This window comes from Vigna angularis, chromosome 1 (genome assembly GCF_016808095.1).
Source record: "Vigna angularis cultivar LongXiaoDou No.4 chromosome 1, ASM1680809v1, whole genome shotgun sequence".
In the NCBI taxonomy this organism is placed as follows: Eukaryota; Viridiplantae; Streptophyta; class Magnoliopsida; order Fabales; family Fabaceae; genus Vigna; species Vigna angularis.
Genome location: NC_068970.1, coordinates 53,615,308 through 53,633,603, shown reverse-complemented (window position 1 = coordinate 53,633,603; position 18,296 = coordinate 53,615,308). Strand labels below are relative to the sequence as shown.

The 18,296-nt window shown below is 31.2% G+C and overlaps 1 protein-coding gene across 1 annotated transcript; it reads right to left on the bottom strand.

The window, feature by feature from the left end:
- Positions 1-355: 355 nt before the first annotated feature.
- LOC108338663 (40S ribosomal protein S6) lies at positions 356-2,813 on the bottom strand. The gene is made up of 6 exons (XM_017575726.2): positions 2,688-2,813; positions 2,539-2,603; positions 2,079-2,136; positions 1,889-1,997; positions 1,264-1,536; positions 356-803 (listed from the first exon to the last, which is right to left on the bottom strand). The coding sequence occupies exons 1-6, from the start codon at positions 2,691-2,693 to the stop codon at positions 565-567; spliced, it is 750 nt and encodes a 249-aa protein (XP_017431215.1). The 5' UTR covers positions 2,694-2,813; the 3' UTR covers positions 356-564.
- Between the last annotated feature and the right edge of the window lie 15,483 nt (positions 2,814-18,296).

Genomic DNA, 18,296 nt, shown 5'->3' with positions numbered 1-18,296 from the left:
TTACCAAGATAATATTGAATATCATAATTTTAACCAATCATTGTTTTCTATAAAACACAAGATTGATAAATAAAAATTAAAGACATTATATTAACATGTAGGTTAAGTTGACTTCTTATTCAAAGTTTAGTACTAACCAAAAAAGAACAATAAATTTGTATATATTTTAACCCAAATATTCCATGTATTTGAATTAGGTTAAATTATTTTAAATTTATGAATAAGCCCTGTGCAACATGCTCGAACCATCCTTAAATAAACCTACAATAACGCAATAAATTTGCCTAGTTCACAAGATTCGATTGGGAGCATGGTATCCACCTTTCGATTTATGCAATTTTGGGCGAAACAGATATTGAAACGCTTGTAGAAGCCAACGCATATAATATATAAAAGTTCCAACTAGGCAAAAATCATTACATTCGATTGACAAAAATCGTTGAAAATTACTCAAATGAACTGAATGTATTTATAAATTTAAAAGCAATAAATGTTTATCATAAACACCCGCAACCGAGTCTCATAAACACTAAAGTGTAGTTTAAACCTCACCAGATCTCACGCCTATGCAGTAACAGTGGGTTTGGAAGCACTAGAAAGTTTGGATCTACGCTTAGCCAAGCTTTCACTCCGGCGATCCCTCTGCTCCTTCAATCTAGAAGCAAGGAGTTTCTGATACTCTGCTGCTTCTGACTTCGCCTTAGCAATTCTTTTCTTCTTGTCAGCAATCCTTGCTCGCTTTCTTTGGAGAGTCAAAGGAGTGACCAATCGTTGAATCTTTGGAGCTTTGCTCACTTTTTTCCCTGTTAACCAATCATCCATTACAGATTAAATCACAATTAAAAATCATGTTCAATAAATAATTGGATTTCAATGTGGAGTAAAATAATTCTTTCATTCAAATATCAGAACCCATCTTAAACTCCATTACTTTGTTCCATATTAGGAACTGCATAGAGAGATTGTTTTTCCAAAGAACATTTTAAAAATTGTTCAAAGTTTCCCAAATGTAGAGAATGTTAAAGTTCTGCTCTCACTGAAAAATAAAACACATCACCCGTCCAAGTGACAAAATACTAGCAATTTGATCAGAATATCCATAGAATAGATGAATAAATTAAAACTTGGAACTATCGAATTGACGCTCTATACGCTACAGTAATAGGTTATTTAGCATTATTATTCATTTAAAAATTTTCTCGGGCTGCCGAGCACACAGAAACTGATACAAAATTTATGGACATAAAAAACTTGAAAACTTACCAGCTTTTGTCGTAAAGGTCCGACGGTATGTGTTTACATACTTTCTCACATCATCATCCTTGGACAGGTTGAACAGCTTTCGGATTTTTGAAGCTCTCTTTGGACCCCTCATCCTTGGCTTTTCAACATCGGTGAGACCTGGCAAATCACTATCGCCCTTCTTCACAATAACTAAGTTCAAAACAGATAGGTCAGGGCTAACAATGCACCCACGAACAGACTTCCTTCTACGCTCTCCATTGCGCCTCCCGTATCCGCGGAAACATGGGGTTCCTGTTCAAATGCAAACAAAATCATCAAATCTACCAATAAACATGACTATGAGAATCCTGGTAGTAAACAAGTTTCTAGTAAAAACTAAAAGTCAAGAATGACGACACAAGTGTCCTCCGTAAACAATAATAACACATAACAATATGCACAACAACACATAATATAAGACGTACGGAGTAAGAAAAAATAATAAGTAGGTAGAGAAACACATGAATCCATTCTAAAAATTTCGACGACCAAATCCAAATGTTGAACATGGCAGTAATACCAATATTCCAACATCAATCAACTACAATTATGATTTGTATATAAACCAAAACAACAACAAATTAAAGCAATAGAAGAATCTTACCTCTATGGAGCAAGAGTCGGACACGACCAGGGGTCAGCACTCCCTGCTTCATTGGGAAGCCTTGTTTGTCACACCCACCAGTGATTTTAAAAACATAGCCTTTAAATTCCTTCAGTAGCAAAATTATAGCGGTTATCAGATAAATTTTTAAACAATAAAAAAACTAGAAAAACAAGCAAAATGAACATACCTCGCCCAGGGCATCACCAAGGACCTCCTGGGAGATCCTCTTGTCCCAAAATGCTCGACTGCAATACAAAATAGAAGACCAGGAAATGAACAAGTCGCATAAAAGGTCCCCAAGCGAAACTAATATAAAAATGAACTCCCAAATCAACTTGCAAAGAAACAAATCCCAATAGATATCAAGTTAACTAAGCCATCAATGTTTCATTGTGCATGAATACGGAGATACAATGCAAGAAACAAATACTTGGACAACAATCATGAGAAAGGTATTCATAGAGCTAAGAAATAAACCAAGAGAAAGAAACGATTAAACTACAAATAACAAAACTTAAGCTAAGCCAAATCCTAATCAATATTAGTCGGAAACACAGAGCACAGAGCAACATTATTCTAAACAGAATATGCGGATCGGAATAGAAGAGTAAGATGACTGAAACATCAAAAGAAAGCAGAAAGATTACAGCTTCTGGTCGTCATCGATTTCCAGCTTCTTCTGACATCCAGTGGTGGGATTTGCTATGTTAAACTGTAGAAAAATCAACCGTGTTAGGGAGGGAAGAAGATAAGGAAAAGTCGAAAACGGAAGCAATTAGGGTTTTCGAGAGAACACCTTCATTTTGCAAGCTCCTTCTGATCCCGCCGCGCCTAACTCGCTGCGTGCGTTTGGAAAATATAAATAGATAAGGGTAAACTCGGTAACGACGACGAAAGATAGGGTTTGGCAGAGTTTGGGCTTTTCTTCCTTCTACTTCCCTGTTTTCAGGCCCATTGATACGAGCAAATAAAAAAAAAACAAATTTCTGTCCTGCACCCTCACGATTTCTAATTGCATCTCCCATAAGTTTAAAATGTCCATTTTACCCTTGAATTTTTATTTGAAAGTTGGTTCCTCCTTCTTTCAAAGTTTTCTTATAGTGTTGGTTTTCTTTAAGGTGGTAATAGTAGTTTTGAAATTTGGTATCGTGGAAAAGGTAGGGGTGGACAAACTGCACTATTTGTATTGTACTGTGAACCAATTATAGTTAATTATAAAATAGTTCAAATAAACTGAATTGAACTAAAAACATAGTTCAAAAAAAACTGAACTGAACTATTTTTTAGTTCAGTTAACTGTAATATAATTCAGTAAATTGTTTTTTAATTCACAGTTCATTTAACTATTTATTATGTAGTTCAGAGTTAAGTGAATATACATGTTTCTGAATCGTGAAAACAATTTAGAATTAAAGCTAAAGCCTAAAACCTAAAGGATACATAACAAGATGAAAACAAATATTACAATTCTCAATTAATGCTAAACAAATATTTCTCAATTCACCTGAAAAATTAGAGATAATTACAGTTCTCAATTTAAACACTAGAAACTTATAGTACTTGGAGACATGCATATGTACGGTTCCCTTACCCTTTTCTATTATTTCATATGACAATATTATCTAGATTTTTTTCCACTCATTTCAATTTAAACACAAAATTATTTGGCAGGATTTTATCCCCGCTAGTTCTGTTATTGTCTCAATTTGTAAATTTTTGCTCATATGATCCAGAAAGGTGTTTTGGTTTATAAATTTCTAATTTCATGGCTTAGAAGTTCTGGGTGAGGAGATAATTCAACAAATAAAGTTTCAATGCCCAGGAATGGTACAAAACTACATAGAGAATAAATTATTCTATGTTTATCCAGTGATCCTATTCTATCTAGGGCTATGTATATCTAAATCTAGCATGATGGCATATAGTACGAATAGAAAATGATATGTTTATAAAGGATTAATCACAGGAATCTATCTTTTGTTCAATTGTGTATGATGATTTTAACCATTAAATCTGTAATTAGAAGTGTTGCTTGTGAAATTTAGTAGTTATATCATTAGTAGAATTTATGAAAAATATTTTTTAATATATTTATACAAGTATGAGTAAGGCTGTATAACTCATTAGTTTTGCATGCCATTGTGATTTATTAAAATTGAAGTTTTTTTTAAATGAAGTTATGAATGAGCTTTTTCTATGCATGTGCAAGTTTAAATTAATAGTACACTACTGCAGGAAGATGAAATAGCATCGGTAACCCAGAACCCAGAAGAACAACCCATAACCCAGAACAGCAACCCAGAACAACAACCCGCAACCCAAAACAGCAACCCAGAACCACCATAACAGTAACCCAGAACCCAAATCGTGCCTCCATGATTCAATCTTCTCCACCCCAACCTGCACACAGAACCCAGAAACTCAAAAATCGCAGAAACCAAACTCAAATTGTAGCAACCAAACTCAAATCGCAGAAACCAAACCTCCATTGACGCGAACAAGTTCTTTTCTTCCTGGCAAGACGCGGGTTGGTTTTCCCCTTTCCCCCTTCTAAAGAACCTTATACGCGGGCTGGAGAGGACGGTAGGAGAGAAAACAGAGATGGTGAGGGAGATCAAGGAATTCTCGCTGCAGCCGCATCCTCGTCGTCGTCGCGTCCACCATCGTTTCTCTCTAACCGGAAACCACCGATCTCGCGGCTGTGCTGGCTGTGTGGGTGTCGTGACCGTCATCGTCGCGAGGGGATCTAGACTCGAGGACGGTTGGGGTCGTTGTCGCCTGTCGGAGATCTCGTCCATGGAGTGGAACTTGAGGACGAGGCCGCACTCGGAGTAGAGGATGTCACCTGTGGAGTGGTCTGGGACGAGGCCATACTCGGAGAAGACGATGTCGCCGGTGGAGTGGGACTCGAGGACGAGGCCGCACTCGGAGCAGAGGATGTCGCTGGTGGAGTGGCGGGGATGAGGCCGCACTCGGAGCAAATGATGCCGCCGGTGGAATGGTCGGGGACGAGGTTGGACGACGCGAGAAAGAAGGCAATCTCACTAGGTTTTCCTTAGATGAACATTTGGGGGAAAATTACCTCCTTCGCATATACGAAAGGCTTTTATGCCTCGGTCCTTCTTGCCCCGAGGCTGTAAAAGCTTGTATGCCTCGGTCCTTTCTACCAATCGAGGCAGTATCTCTGCCACCACCAAAAGAAAGACTTAATTAATATAATATTTATGGGGTTTATGCTTCGGTTCACCCTGATAACCGAGACAATATTCCCTTTATACCTCGGTTACTTGACAACCGAGACATATAGTGCTCTAAATATTACGAAACTGCCACCGTGTTTTGATACGCTTCGGTTTTGCTGGAACCGAAGTGTAATATGAGAGTTAAAATTACGAATTTTTTACTTGTGGTAGTTTAGGAATACCAGTGCAGAAAAGGCCCTTAATTGACTTTAGACATCCGGGTTCAGGATACTCGATGTCTAAGACCTATTTAAGCGTTGAGGCCTACCATTTGACGCTAATGAGGTAGTCATAATTCCAAAATTTACCATTTAGACGTCCGATCTCGCCATACTGACATTTCAAGTCGTATTTAGACATCGGCCCCTCCTAACCCGAACGCCAAATGTGTCCACTAAAATTATATTTTAAACCCTTTAGACGCCGGCTAGGAAGGGACCCAACTTCTAAAGTCATTTAGACATCGGCTAGAAGGGGACCCGACTTCTAAACGTATGTTATTACCAAAACCGCGAACGCGACACAACAGTTACGCGCACTCAGTGTTCATCATCTTCCTCGCATTTTCTCTCCACGGCCAAAGCTTTTGAGGTTCGTTTTCTCTCTTTTGCACTGTTTAAAATTATTTTTACTCCGATTACATTACTCTTTGATGAATTATCTTCCATTTGAATCGATTATAATGTGTTTTTGTTGCATTTTGGTACATTTTTGCATGTGTCCTTGGCCGTCGATTTTGAGCATTTTTGGCCGGTGATTCTTGCGTTTTTTAACTGTGTACTCTCCATTTCCCTCCATTGTGTTTTTGAAAAGTGCACATGCAGACGTCTAATGGATTATAGAGCCCAAATTCGTCCAGGACATTAAACGTCGGCCGCCCACAGTCAGACGTCTATATAGACGTTTGACCTGTACTATCCGATGTCTATATAGACGTCTGACCTGTACTACCTGACGTCTACATTGGCGTCTCCCAATAAGACGTCGGTGCGGGATCAGACGTTAAAAGCCCTAAATAACAGAAATTAAAAGTCTTTTCTGCAAAGAATTTTTATAGTTAAAAGATATTTGTATACCAATTCTAAAATGAGGATATATAAAAAGTGTTATTTTTTTATATTAGGTATCGATATAGAAAAGTATTTCACACGTTGTTTTCCAATTTGTGAATGCATCCTATTCTGTAATTGGATATTTTTTTCTTTTCGACAGTGTTCTGTATGATGGACAAATATAACACCTTCTATGTTTTAGGTGACATCCCCACGAAGCATGCACTTGTTTAGTGTGTTAATCACTTATCTCAACATTTTTTTCATTGATCAACGGTAGAAAATAATTGTCCAAAAGTGAAATTTTTAAAAGGAAAGATAGAAGAGATGCAAACCTTTATCAGAATGCAAGGCAACAAGGTAGAGAGCTTTTCAGTCATGGATTAAAAAGTACACAGTCATCTTCATTTTGTATCTTGTTGTACATATATGTTCCTTGTCTGAATCATCAAAAGGTGATGACTAAAGAACTTGGGATGTTTTTTATTGGATGATTTACATTACAAATTTTTTTGAAATCATTGACAGAAAATAAATTTGTTGGTAAATTTAAATTATAATAAATTTTATTGACAAGTTTTTTTAAAAAAAATTATGATAATTGATAAGTGTGAAAAAGAGTTATTTTTACACTTATAAATGAGCTCAATCTTGTAATTATTCATGTTGTTCCTTATTGAAAAGTTGTAATAGGTAGTAGATTGTTATGTAAAATATTGTACAGGAAAAGATGTGTTATTTGGACTCTGTCAGCCAATTTTCGCAAAGCGAAAGCCAAAATTCGCACTGCCAGAAAAAGGAAATTCGCATAGCGCATCAGTACTTGTGCGCTGAGCGAATAACATCAGTTAAAGTGTAGCAGTTAAGAAAATTTGCATAGCGCATCAATACATGTGTGCTGAGCGAATTAATGAAGTTAAGTGGCTTTAAAAGACGTGACAGAAAGACAGAAACGATCTTCCGACACGAACAAAGCGAGAAAAATACTGGAGAACTCAGGAGACGATCAAGAGACCTTTCAAGACATCAAGACTTCACTTTCTGCAAGGAATTGTTGTAAAGAGTATGTTTGAGATGTCTAGGATAGGCTAAATTTTCTGTTCATTGAAATTGGTTGTATGACGACACATTAATGTAAATTTCCTATGCAATATATGTTTTTGTTCTTGTTCTTTTCTTAGCTTGCTTTTGATTATACAGAAGTATAATTCTCTTTAAAAGTTCTTTTGTATTGGGAAGTATTTTTAGAACCAGAAACGTAAGAAAAGAAACTAAAAGTAACTATGCTAGGAATAACTTCTGTGCTTTTGGTCATTCTCAACATATGAATTTAATGCAAAATTATCTGCTGAATTAATTAAGGAAATAATAATTCAATAGATAATTTTAGAACTTGTTTTAAGGAATTAAACCAAGATACTCTTATGTGAATGCTTGAACAGATAATGTATGTTGTCCAGGATTTTACTGTAATGTTACTCAAAGACCAATTCTAGTGATCTTTTATCGTATTTTTCAATCTTAATTTTTTTACATTGTTAATGTCATGCTAATTTCCAAATTGAAATCACAAATGTTATCATCAATAATTGATCTTGATAAATAATTTTAGTTGAATAATGTGACTCAAATTTCCTTGGGAGAACGATACTCTTAACTTAATTCACTGTATTACTTGAACGATTTGGTATACTTGCCAAAAAGTTATCAAGTTTTTGGCGCCGTTGCCGGGAAATTTGATTGTTATTGTTATTTCAATTATTCATTGTTTATCAATTTAAATTATGTTCCATTACCTGTATATCCATTGTTTTTAATTTTTGTATATATATATTATGTTTTGTTTCTGTTGTTATTTCTTTGGGTTGGTCACTTGAGATTGTTGTTCTGCATGAGAAGCAGAACAAAATCTGAAAATTTATTGTTTGATTCTAAGATTGAGAGAACATCTCGTAGGAATAACAGTAGACGTAGGAGAGAAAAAAAGAAGAAGCTAGCTTGTCTGCTACTTCCAACACTTTTTCTTCTTCAGATCAAGAGGATAAGGATATGAAGGGACATAATGATGATGAACAACCAAGAGTTAGGCGTACGTTGGAAATGTTGTGGTGAATGCTGCTCATATGGAAATGAAGTCAGCGTTGATTCACCTTGTTCAAAGTAATCAGTTTAGAGGACTGTTGTAACATCTCATAATCTCACACTCGACATTTAATAGATTTTATAAATATTGTAACATTTCTATATTTGGTCACACGGTAATATACATACTTCACACTTGATAATTCATAGTTGATATATTGTAGCATTACACCACCACTCATAATGAATATAAAGGACTACATACAAGATATATATATATATATATATATATATATATATATATATATATATATATATATATATATATGTTTTAAACTCAGATTTCAACTAAAAACTCATAAATATAACTCGAACTCTTCTAATTTATTCTTCTATCTCTTTCTTCATTGGCACTGAATCGATGATATTCCTTAATCTGCTCCCATATAATGAATTATACGATCATCGCACAAAAACAAACAAGTAGGGGTGAGCTAACATGAAACAAATCCTTTGTAAAACATGCATAATTACATTGATACACTTAACAAACATCATATAATAATTATGTTATATACCCTCATACTATCATACAACAATCGCACCATAGACATTCATCCCATCATACCACAATCCCTAATAGATACTCATCCCATCGTACCACAATACCCAATAGACACTCATCCCATCGTACCACAATACCCAATAGACACTCATCCGGATGATACGTTGATGAGCGGTCACGGGAGGTTATGCACTTGTGATGACCTCTACTTCTCTTTACAAATACACTTCCAAAATACTTCGTACCATCCACAAGGTTAGTCCTCAACACTATGTCCAAAACCGGCACATAGACCAAGACCTCCTGTCCCTCTCACCACATAATTCATCCTTCTCTACTTGAGACCGGATGATTATTAGAGTATCAGGATAACCTCCAACAACAGGACCCTCAACATCAACACATACACTAATACCATATCATTACAGAATCTCTCCACGAGACTCTCATATTCCTCAACTCATACTATACCATTACAAAATCTCCCCATAATACTCATATCATGTTCAAATGCATAAATTAAAATACAATCATCACAGAAATCATACAAAAAAAATATATCACAAAATAAATTAACAATAATAAAATATCACTATAAATGGTCACCGGAGAAGAATCAAATGTTTGACGAATCAAACTCACCATAAACGCCAGTACATATGACTAGTCACAATTTACTGGATTTGACCAGGGCTGCTCTATGATTAGGGATGTACCAACTCCGGTTTTTAAGATTCCTCTATCCTACCATCACAAATATAACCTTAATATAAACATTCTGGGGAACTAAGAAGTTGAATCTGGCATAGCCGGTTAGACATCTTCTTATCCTTCCAGAAAGATGAATCCATCACATATTTTATATCAATTGAGTATATTGCATAATAGTTTAACAGTACTTAATCTGTTAAATAGGATTTAAGTTAAAAACCTATTGAGTAGGCTTCCAGGAAAGAGAGGTGTGTCACAATGGACAACTTAAGTACCAAGTTTTTCCTTAGCCAAAGTGTTCCTCAACTAGTTCTTAACAAATTTCTTATTTACAGATTCAAAACAACAACATATAATATTAACACAGAAATTCAATACAGATAGATATACAACAAACACCTATGTTTTTCATTAACAGTATTCGCACAGAATTTCAAGATATGAATTGTAATAAAACTACTAAATCATAATATAAAAGCTTAGAAAGGTTAACTCCCCCTACCTCTATTCTGAACTTAATCTCTTGCTCATAATTTGTTTCCCCGAAAACCCTCAAGAAACTCTACTCTTCTTGCAACTAAAAATTTATCCCTAACTCTTTCTTCTCTATTTCTCAAGATTTCTCACTTGATTCTTTCTCTCTTTGTGCAGAATAACCTCCCCTCTCATGACTATTTATAGTCCAAAAATTTTACTATTTAACAATTTTTTTATATTATTTATTTTAATATTATTTTACCATGTTAATCCATTATAATTATGTTGTATAATGTAATAAAATAATATTAATATTAGAATAATAATAATACAATATTTATGAAGTAATAATACTAAAATAATAATTAAATAAAGAAAATACAATAAGAATAATATCTCTTTTGTTTTCAATATTTAAAACAACGGTTGAATATATATCCTTATTTTTTTTTTCTCAATGTGATTCTAATACTTATTAAAAGAAATTAATGTAATCCTTTTTATTACATCGACTGTTGAAAGATGATTTGGTAGAACATCTAGATATTTTTTCTTTTGCAAAAGCACAAATATATTAGCCAATATATATCAAGTAATCACCTTCTATCAAAGTTAATGTATATGTAAAAGAAATAATACATTTGATTCCTTCAGACCACGTTAAGTTAAACATAGATTTAGAAAAAAACATTAACAAATTATTATAAATACTGAGATTAAAAGAGACATTAAGTTTAAAAATAGTAACGCTAAACAATATTTAAAATGATAATAATAACAGTAATAAATGACTTTAATATTAATTAAAATGATTTTATATTAATAATAATAATTTGATCAATTTAATAAATATATTATTTTATAATTTTTTAAAATTTATTATACCAACTAAATCATTCACAAACCTTTTTTTACGTTTTCAAACTCCCATCTTTTTAATCTAAGCAACCTTATTTTTTTCCCGCTCTTCCACTTCATTTTCTTCCTTTTGCATTTCTTATTCCAAACACAATTGATAAAATAATGTTAGTTTGGATTGAGAAAGAGTGAGTAAAGTGTAAAAAAGAAAAAAATATATTAGATTTTATTGATGTGATAAAATAAATTTGGTTATATATTAAAATATTTTGAAAATAATGAATAATTTTTTTAAATAATTCATTGTCAAAAATAAAGTTTTGATATATAAATTAGAGTTAAAATCAAATTTAAATTAAAATATAAAATTTTAATAAATAGAAAAAATATATTTCACAATAAAAATAGATAATAATAATTTATCACAATTTAAATAAATAAGTAAATAAATATATTTTACTTTATCTATTTTGTTTTCAATATAAAACATATATAAACAAATTATTTTATTAATTTTTTTTAATCTTTATCGTAATTATTCATTTTACTACAATAGTAAAATATATTTTAAATATTTAATTATTATTATATATTACATATCAATTTTAATATATATATATATATATATATATATATATAATAACCTAATTTAAATTTAATTGGTCAAAATTATTTTTTATGCATGATTAACTATTGAATATAAAAATAATTTATTTTATAAAATATTAAATTTCAAATATTATAGTATATTTATTTTAATTATTTATTATATTATAATTTGAGAAAAATATATTTTTATTCTTAAATATTACGTGAAATTGAAAATAGTCCCTCGTAGAAAATTTGATACGGTTTAATTCATATACTTTTAAAAACATTAGTTTTGATTCTTATTTTTTTCAACGTTAAAGTTTATTTCGCTTGAAAAATTATATATTATGTGTTATTTAAAATTTTATGAAATTAATTTTTTTTCCTTGACTTAATCCACGCTTTTTATGACTAATTAAAAAAATAATGAAGACATAAAACTAATACTTCAAGTATCATTTATAATTTTACGTATAGGAGAAAAACATATTTTTTCCTTATAATTTTAAATTAAATAATTTAGTATATTTTATTTAAAGATACAATAAAATATTTGTAAATATTATGTCATAATCAATTATTTTATATTTTAAAAACCTTTTTGGAACATATGAAGTGAAAGTTACAAAAGAAAAATTATCATTTTTATTACTTTCACACTTTTAAGACTAATTTGAGTATTACAAACTCCTGCATTGCTTAGATGCTGATCTGTATACCTTTGACCTAAAACCATTTTCTATGCAGTTATCCATTCCTCTCACTTTTGCTCACACATGTCGTGGTCACATTTATTCCTTCTATTTTTCATTTTTTTCGTTATTGTCACTCCACCACTTAAGTCCAAGGTTTCGTAATACCAAAAAGTGATTAACGTTTATAATTAATGGATAATTTTTTTATACAAATATTATAATAATAACAATAGATAATGGACTTTTATATAATATTCCTACTTAATAATAATATATTATATTAGTACGCTAAAGATACATAAAAGTAACTAAATATCAACAGCTGGTCAAACATTAAATTTATTGTATAAACCACTTATATATAATTTCATTTAATACAATATAATATATAGGTGTTTAATAATTGTTTTGGTAACTGGGTTATGTTAATGTCCAAATGTCTAGAAAGTAGTATAAGAAATTCAAACGTTGTTTTTTATTTTAGGTCTTTTGTAACTTTTCGTTTAAATATAAAAAATATTTTGATATTAAAGTCAGTTCAACGTTTAATATTTTATATATAAATAATATAGTAAAATAATCAATTATCTTTTTATATAAAATTCTGTAATCTAACCAATGATAATTACACTTTATCATTAGAACTAATTGTGTTAACTGTCAGGTTCTCTAACTATATAGTAATATGTTCAATAATATTTTATTCAAATATCTGGTTAATGGTCGATGGTTTGATCGATAACTGAACTGACGTCATACAATACAATAATTATATATATATATATATATATATATATATATAATATTACAAGTATAGCTTATTTTGTTTATATATTTTATTTCAACTTTAAAATTGTTATTATTACCTTTTTCCCGCAAATTTATTCTGTTAACTTATATCTTCTAACAAAGCAGCACATAAAAATTTTATTTATGACGTAATAATTATTTTTTATGTATAGTATTATTTTTACTTAATGATAAAAATGTTTGAAAAAATACAGATACCTCTCTTTATAAAGTGTACTTCTACATATGTTAACTATCACATAATTTATAACTATTAATAAAAAGATATTGTTTTTGGTAACCGCTTAGCAAGTATATTTTTATGTGTATATTTTCCTATCTATTTTACTCTTATCTATAAATTATCTGTTTACCTTTTAAATTTTATAACTATTTTTATAATCACTTTTTGAGAACATACTTTTATAATTATTTTTTGAGAACATACTTTTTATATTTAATAATAATTTTTTTTTAATAATAATTAAAATAATTATTTATTATTATTATTATAATATAAAAGTAGACATACATGCATATGTTTCACTAATAACAATAAATCAAATTAGGGTCAATAATGACTTTTTTCTTATAATCTTTCACATCAATTAATTTTTATGGAAAATATTTTTTTGATGCCTGTTAAGATATATTCAAGGTGATTACTTAAAAAATAATTTATTTTCAGTCAATAGAATATTGAATATCTTAATTCATAAAAAAAATATTGAACTTTTTAATTACGAAGATATCTTTCTATTTTCACCAACATCTTAAACTTCGTCCAAGCAAAATTGTAAGCATAGATTGGATTCAATGCCTGTTATAGGTTACTTTCATTATTTGTATTAAAATGGGCTATTTATATATAAAAAAAATTACCAAAAACATCCATAAATTTTATCCAAGCAAATTTTTGTACCCTTAAATTATTTAATCAATCCATCTTTGATATGATATTTGTAAGACTCATTCAAAATCCACCCAAAACCTCAGCTGAGTGGAAGACAAGTGTTGAGGAAGGGGAGCTGGAAAACAGAAAGTGGAAGACAGATGTGAGCAGTGGAGTGGCCGTTCGGTTTTGACGGTAGGAATAAAACTCTAAGTTTTCAAAAATTCACGCCACTCTCTGCATGCAACCCTCTTCTTCAACCTTCTGAAACTCCATTCTTCTCCTCCTTCTCTCTAAAACCTTCATCTTCTCTCTAAGAAATTCTCACCTTTTCTTTCTCCGATTATCACTCAGGCACCATTTCCACTCTTCCGGTGTCAAGGGCTTTCAATTGAACCGATCGGTTTGTGAATCTGAGCTGGTAAGTTTTTCTCTTCACTTAGCCGTGTGGTTTCCTGGACATGCAAACCAAGTTTTGGTTTCATGTGTTGATCACTCTTCTAAAAAGAGTGATTCTGATAGTGTTTTGATCTTTACTTGATTTAGTTTCGGAAGTTGTCGAGCGTTGAGGGTAGAAGGATTTGTAGAGGTGAACCGGTAACCATATCAGTGAGCGTTCGGTCACATTAAGAGGTAAGGGAAGCTTATATAATTTGATTTAGTTTCTTACTTTGAATGGATGCATGTTCGTTGATTGCTGAATGAATATGAAAAATGGTTGGTACTGCATTGTTGATTGTATGAGTATATGAATATAAGAGATGAGAAACTGGAATGAGATTGTGTTTGATGATTTGGTTGATGATGAAATATGGTGTGTTGTTTAAAAGTATTGATGATTAATGAAAGCCATGAAATGGGTAGGGATGTTGTGGAGAGTCAGTATTGACCATTCAATTATACAAGCGTTCGTTCTCAGTAGCGTTCGTTCTTAATAAGTGTTTGGTATTAGACCAGCGCTCGTTCGATATAGTGTTCGGTTTTATTGCGGACTCGGTTGGAACTGGATTCTTTCATTTGGAGAGAATTCTAGTTGAAGACTAACGTCTTCGTTTCGTTTTGTAATATTTGTACTTAAGCATTCCACCAAGGATATTCGTTCCTTGGTATTTGATTATAAACTTCAGTATATCTATATGTATTTGTATATTTCGCTCGTTCTTGAACATTAGTTAAATGATATCTTATATTTATCAAGTCTTTATTTTATAAGTTAAGTAGTGCTCGGTCTTACACCAAGCGCTCGTACTAAGTAGTGTTCGGTCTTACACCAAGCGCTCGTACTAAGTAAGTGCTCGATCTTACACCAGGCACTCGTTCTCATTTCCATAATTTATCTTTATAATAAGAGCGTTCGTCCAAACTCAACAACGTTCGCTCTCTACAGTGCCCGGTCTTCGACTGCATTCGGTTTCCTTGATTTTTAACTCATTAAGAAGCTAAGTATTTATTGGCGTTCGGTTTCTTCATATGATTCCGTCAAGTACTATTATTTGATGTCCTACAATATCTGTTTTAATTGGGTTCAACCTAGAGTCTTAGTACTCGGCCTAGGCTTTACGGTGTTTGGTTTGAACTCTCATGAGTCAGTTCATTAAATTGGCTCACCTTGTAAATAATGTTCGATTCTATTGGTCTCTGAGAAGTATTATTGTATTCGGTCCCTTTCAATACAAGTGAGTAACTCTCTTGATTTGATCTGTTTTGAGTTGGAGACATCTAGGTCTCACTTCAAGTTTTCAGTCTTGTTCTGGGTTAAAAACTAACGTTCGGTATTTGGTATCCTACGAGATCTTTATTCAAATTGGTTAAGTTGAAGTTTTAATGATGAAAGATGATGGAATATGATATGGGTGAAATGACTTTGGTTATGAAAGAGTATTTCGGGAAGGAATATCTCATGAATGGATATTGGAATTGGTAAAGTATGAATGTGGGTAAAGCTAAGCTGACGGTTCATCTTGATATTCCGTGATTATTCGTTCTCACGTAGAGAAGGGTAAGTTATGCGTGGGAATGGCAAGAGGTCCTAATCCTTATGGTTAATTTGGACAGATAGGACTAATCTCGGGTGGCAGTTGTTGAGGGTATCTCAGTTACTACATCACCCGGGTGCACGAACGTTGTAGCTACACATAATTCATACAGTCCGGACAGTCAGAGTCTAGTATTAGGCTTTGTATGAAAGAGTTAATGATTTATCTGGTTTAATTGACTGTGTGAAATATATGCTGATACATGAATTAAATTACATAAGCTTACCCTATTTTTCTGTCTTGTCCGTTTTGTACGTTCGGTTATTGTCCTGTCGCAATGATCATCCGTTTGGATGTGAGCAGAAGGAGAAGAGCTGCTAGAAGAAGCGCTGGAAGAAGAAAGTTTGGTCGACGTAGAAGTTAATACCAAACAGTAGAACCGTTCGGTCAGTAGTTAGTTATTTGTACGATGACCGTTCAATCATCTTTTACCTTTTTCTTTTGTATGACCGTTCGGTATAGGCTTTTTGTAAACCGTTCGGTATAGATTGCTTATTTGTACAATTTTAACTTTCTCATTATTCTGTAAGGTGTTCGACCATAAGCGTACGTCCTATTCCTTATAAGACTGATCTGTAGTATTATTAACATGTGATTATTCTATTATATAGTTTTATACTATATTTTTGGGATGTTACAATATTTATATTATTATATACTACTAATATTTAAAATAAAATTGGTTTATTCATGTTTTTGGATATGACGGAGTACTTTATGTTATAGTTTATAATTTATAACCATAAACAATTTCATTAAATAAATTGTTTTTATTTTATATTTTAATAATATTTTAAAGTCACAATATAAAATTAATAACAAAGATACAAATGTAAAAAAGAAAAAAACAAAAAAAAATTAATAGAGAAAAAGAAACAGAAAACTAATAAATATTAATAGGAAGAAACTCCATACATTAAATAACTATATAAAAAACGTTAATGTGCATTAAATAACACAAACGACATTTAACTAGATATTCAGTTTCTATTATGATATTAAAAGATAAGAACATAGTCAATTACTATGTCATAAATAACCAAATTATTATTTCACAACAAGTATTAATTGACCTTTTATTCTAAAATGGCGATGCCAATTCTAAATATTATTTTATCCTGCTATCATTTATGTGTCGTGAAAGACTGTGTTATCATTTATTTCTTCAAGGTTTTATGCACTTAATTTTAAACTACGGATTAATATACAATTCAATAGGTCAGTTTTTTAAATTCTCAGTTGTTGAGTATTGTTATTTTATTCGCTTTGTTTGAAGCGTGTAATGAAGAAATAGGGTATTGATTTTATTTTTTTATATTTCCATAGACCTTTACCAATTTTAGATCATAAAATAATTAACAGGTTCTGTAGTTTTTTATTTCTGACATTTATTAGTTTACACCTCTAGAAATCTTCATTATAGTTATATATCGTTTATTTGTTTTAATGTAATATGAAAAATTGAATTATACTTTTTAATCATTTTAACTTTCAATTATATTCAATTTCGTCTTTTACTTTTAGCTATCCATATCTTAACATTACAAAGCTTCAGAAAACAACTAATTTTAGAAACTAAAAATAATTTATTGAGACTATTTTAAATACTAATTTACGAACTAAATTATTCATCACTAAAATAGTCATTATTATGAATTAAAAATTATAATTAGTTTGTGAATTACACTCTAAATTGATTACTAACATTAATTACTAATGTTTTCGTTATCAAAGAAATTAATGTCTAAATTAATCACTAGTTAATATTAGTAATTATTGTCTTTGGTAGCCAAAATCTTGATAACTAATTAGAGTTGTCAAAATGGGTAACCCGAATCGACCTGGCATGGCTCACCATGGGTTGATAACTTAGTGAACCAACCCAACCTGGCTTACTTATTAGCGAGCTGAAAAAAACTAACTCATTTAATTATAAGTTTTTTCTAAAATAAAAAAATTACAATTTTTTTAATTCAAATATAAATAAACGACACACTAAAATGATGTTAAATTCCAAAGACAATTCAAAATAAATAAAAAAAGTATCTTACCATCCAAGCGTAATAAAAAAACATGTACAAAAGACAAACAAATAACTATCTTACCATCCATTAAATTAAATTAGGTGGGTTGGTGAACCAATCTGACTCACCACGGGTTCTTCAACCTGTGAGCCGGGTTCTAAGTAAGCCAGGTTAAAAACTAGCCTGCATAAAAAATTACATTTTTTTCAAATCCAACCTGGCTTAAACTCATGGTGAGCTGGGTTGACCCGTGGGTTACAACTCATTTTAAGAGCACTAACTAATGTTAGTGATCAATTTAAAGTCTAATTCATAAACTAATTATAATTTTTTATTCATAATAGTGATTATTTTAGTGATCAATAATTTTTAATTTATAAATTAACATTTA

Coding starts and splice junctions, on each gene's coding strand:
- LOC108338663 (XM_017575726.2), bottom strand. Junction 1,998..2,078: donor TTGGTGATGCCCTGGGCGAG/GTATGTTCATTT, acceptor TTGCTACTGAAG/GAATTTAAAGGCTATGTTTT. Junction 1,537..1,888: donor CCGACTCTTGCTCCATAGAG/GTAAGATTCTTC, acceptor GCATTTGAACAG/GAACCCCATGTTTCCGCGGA.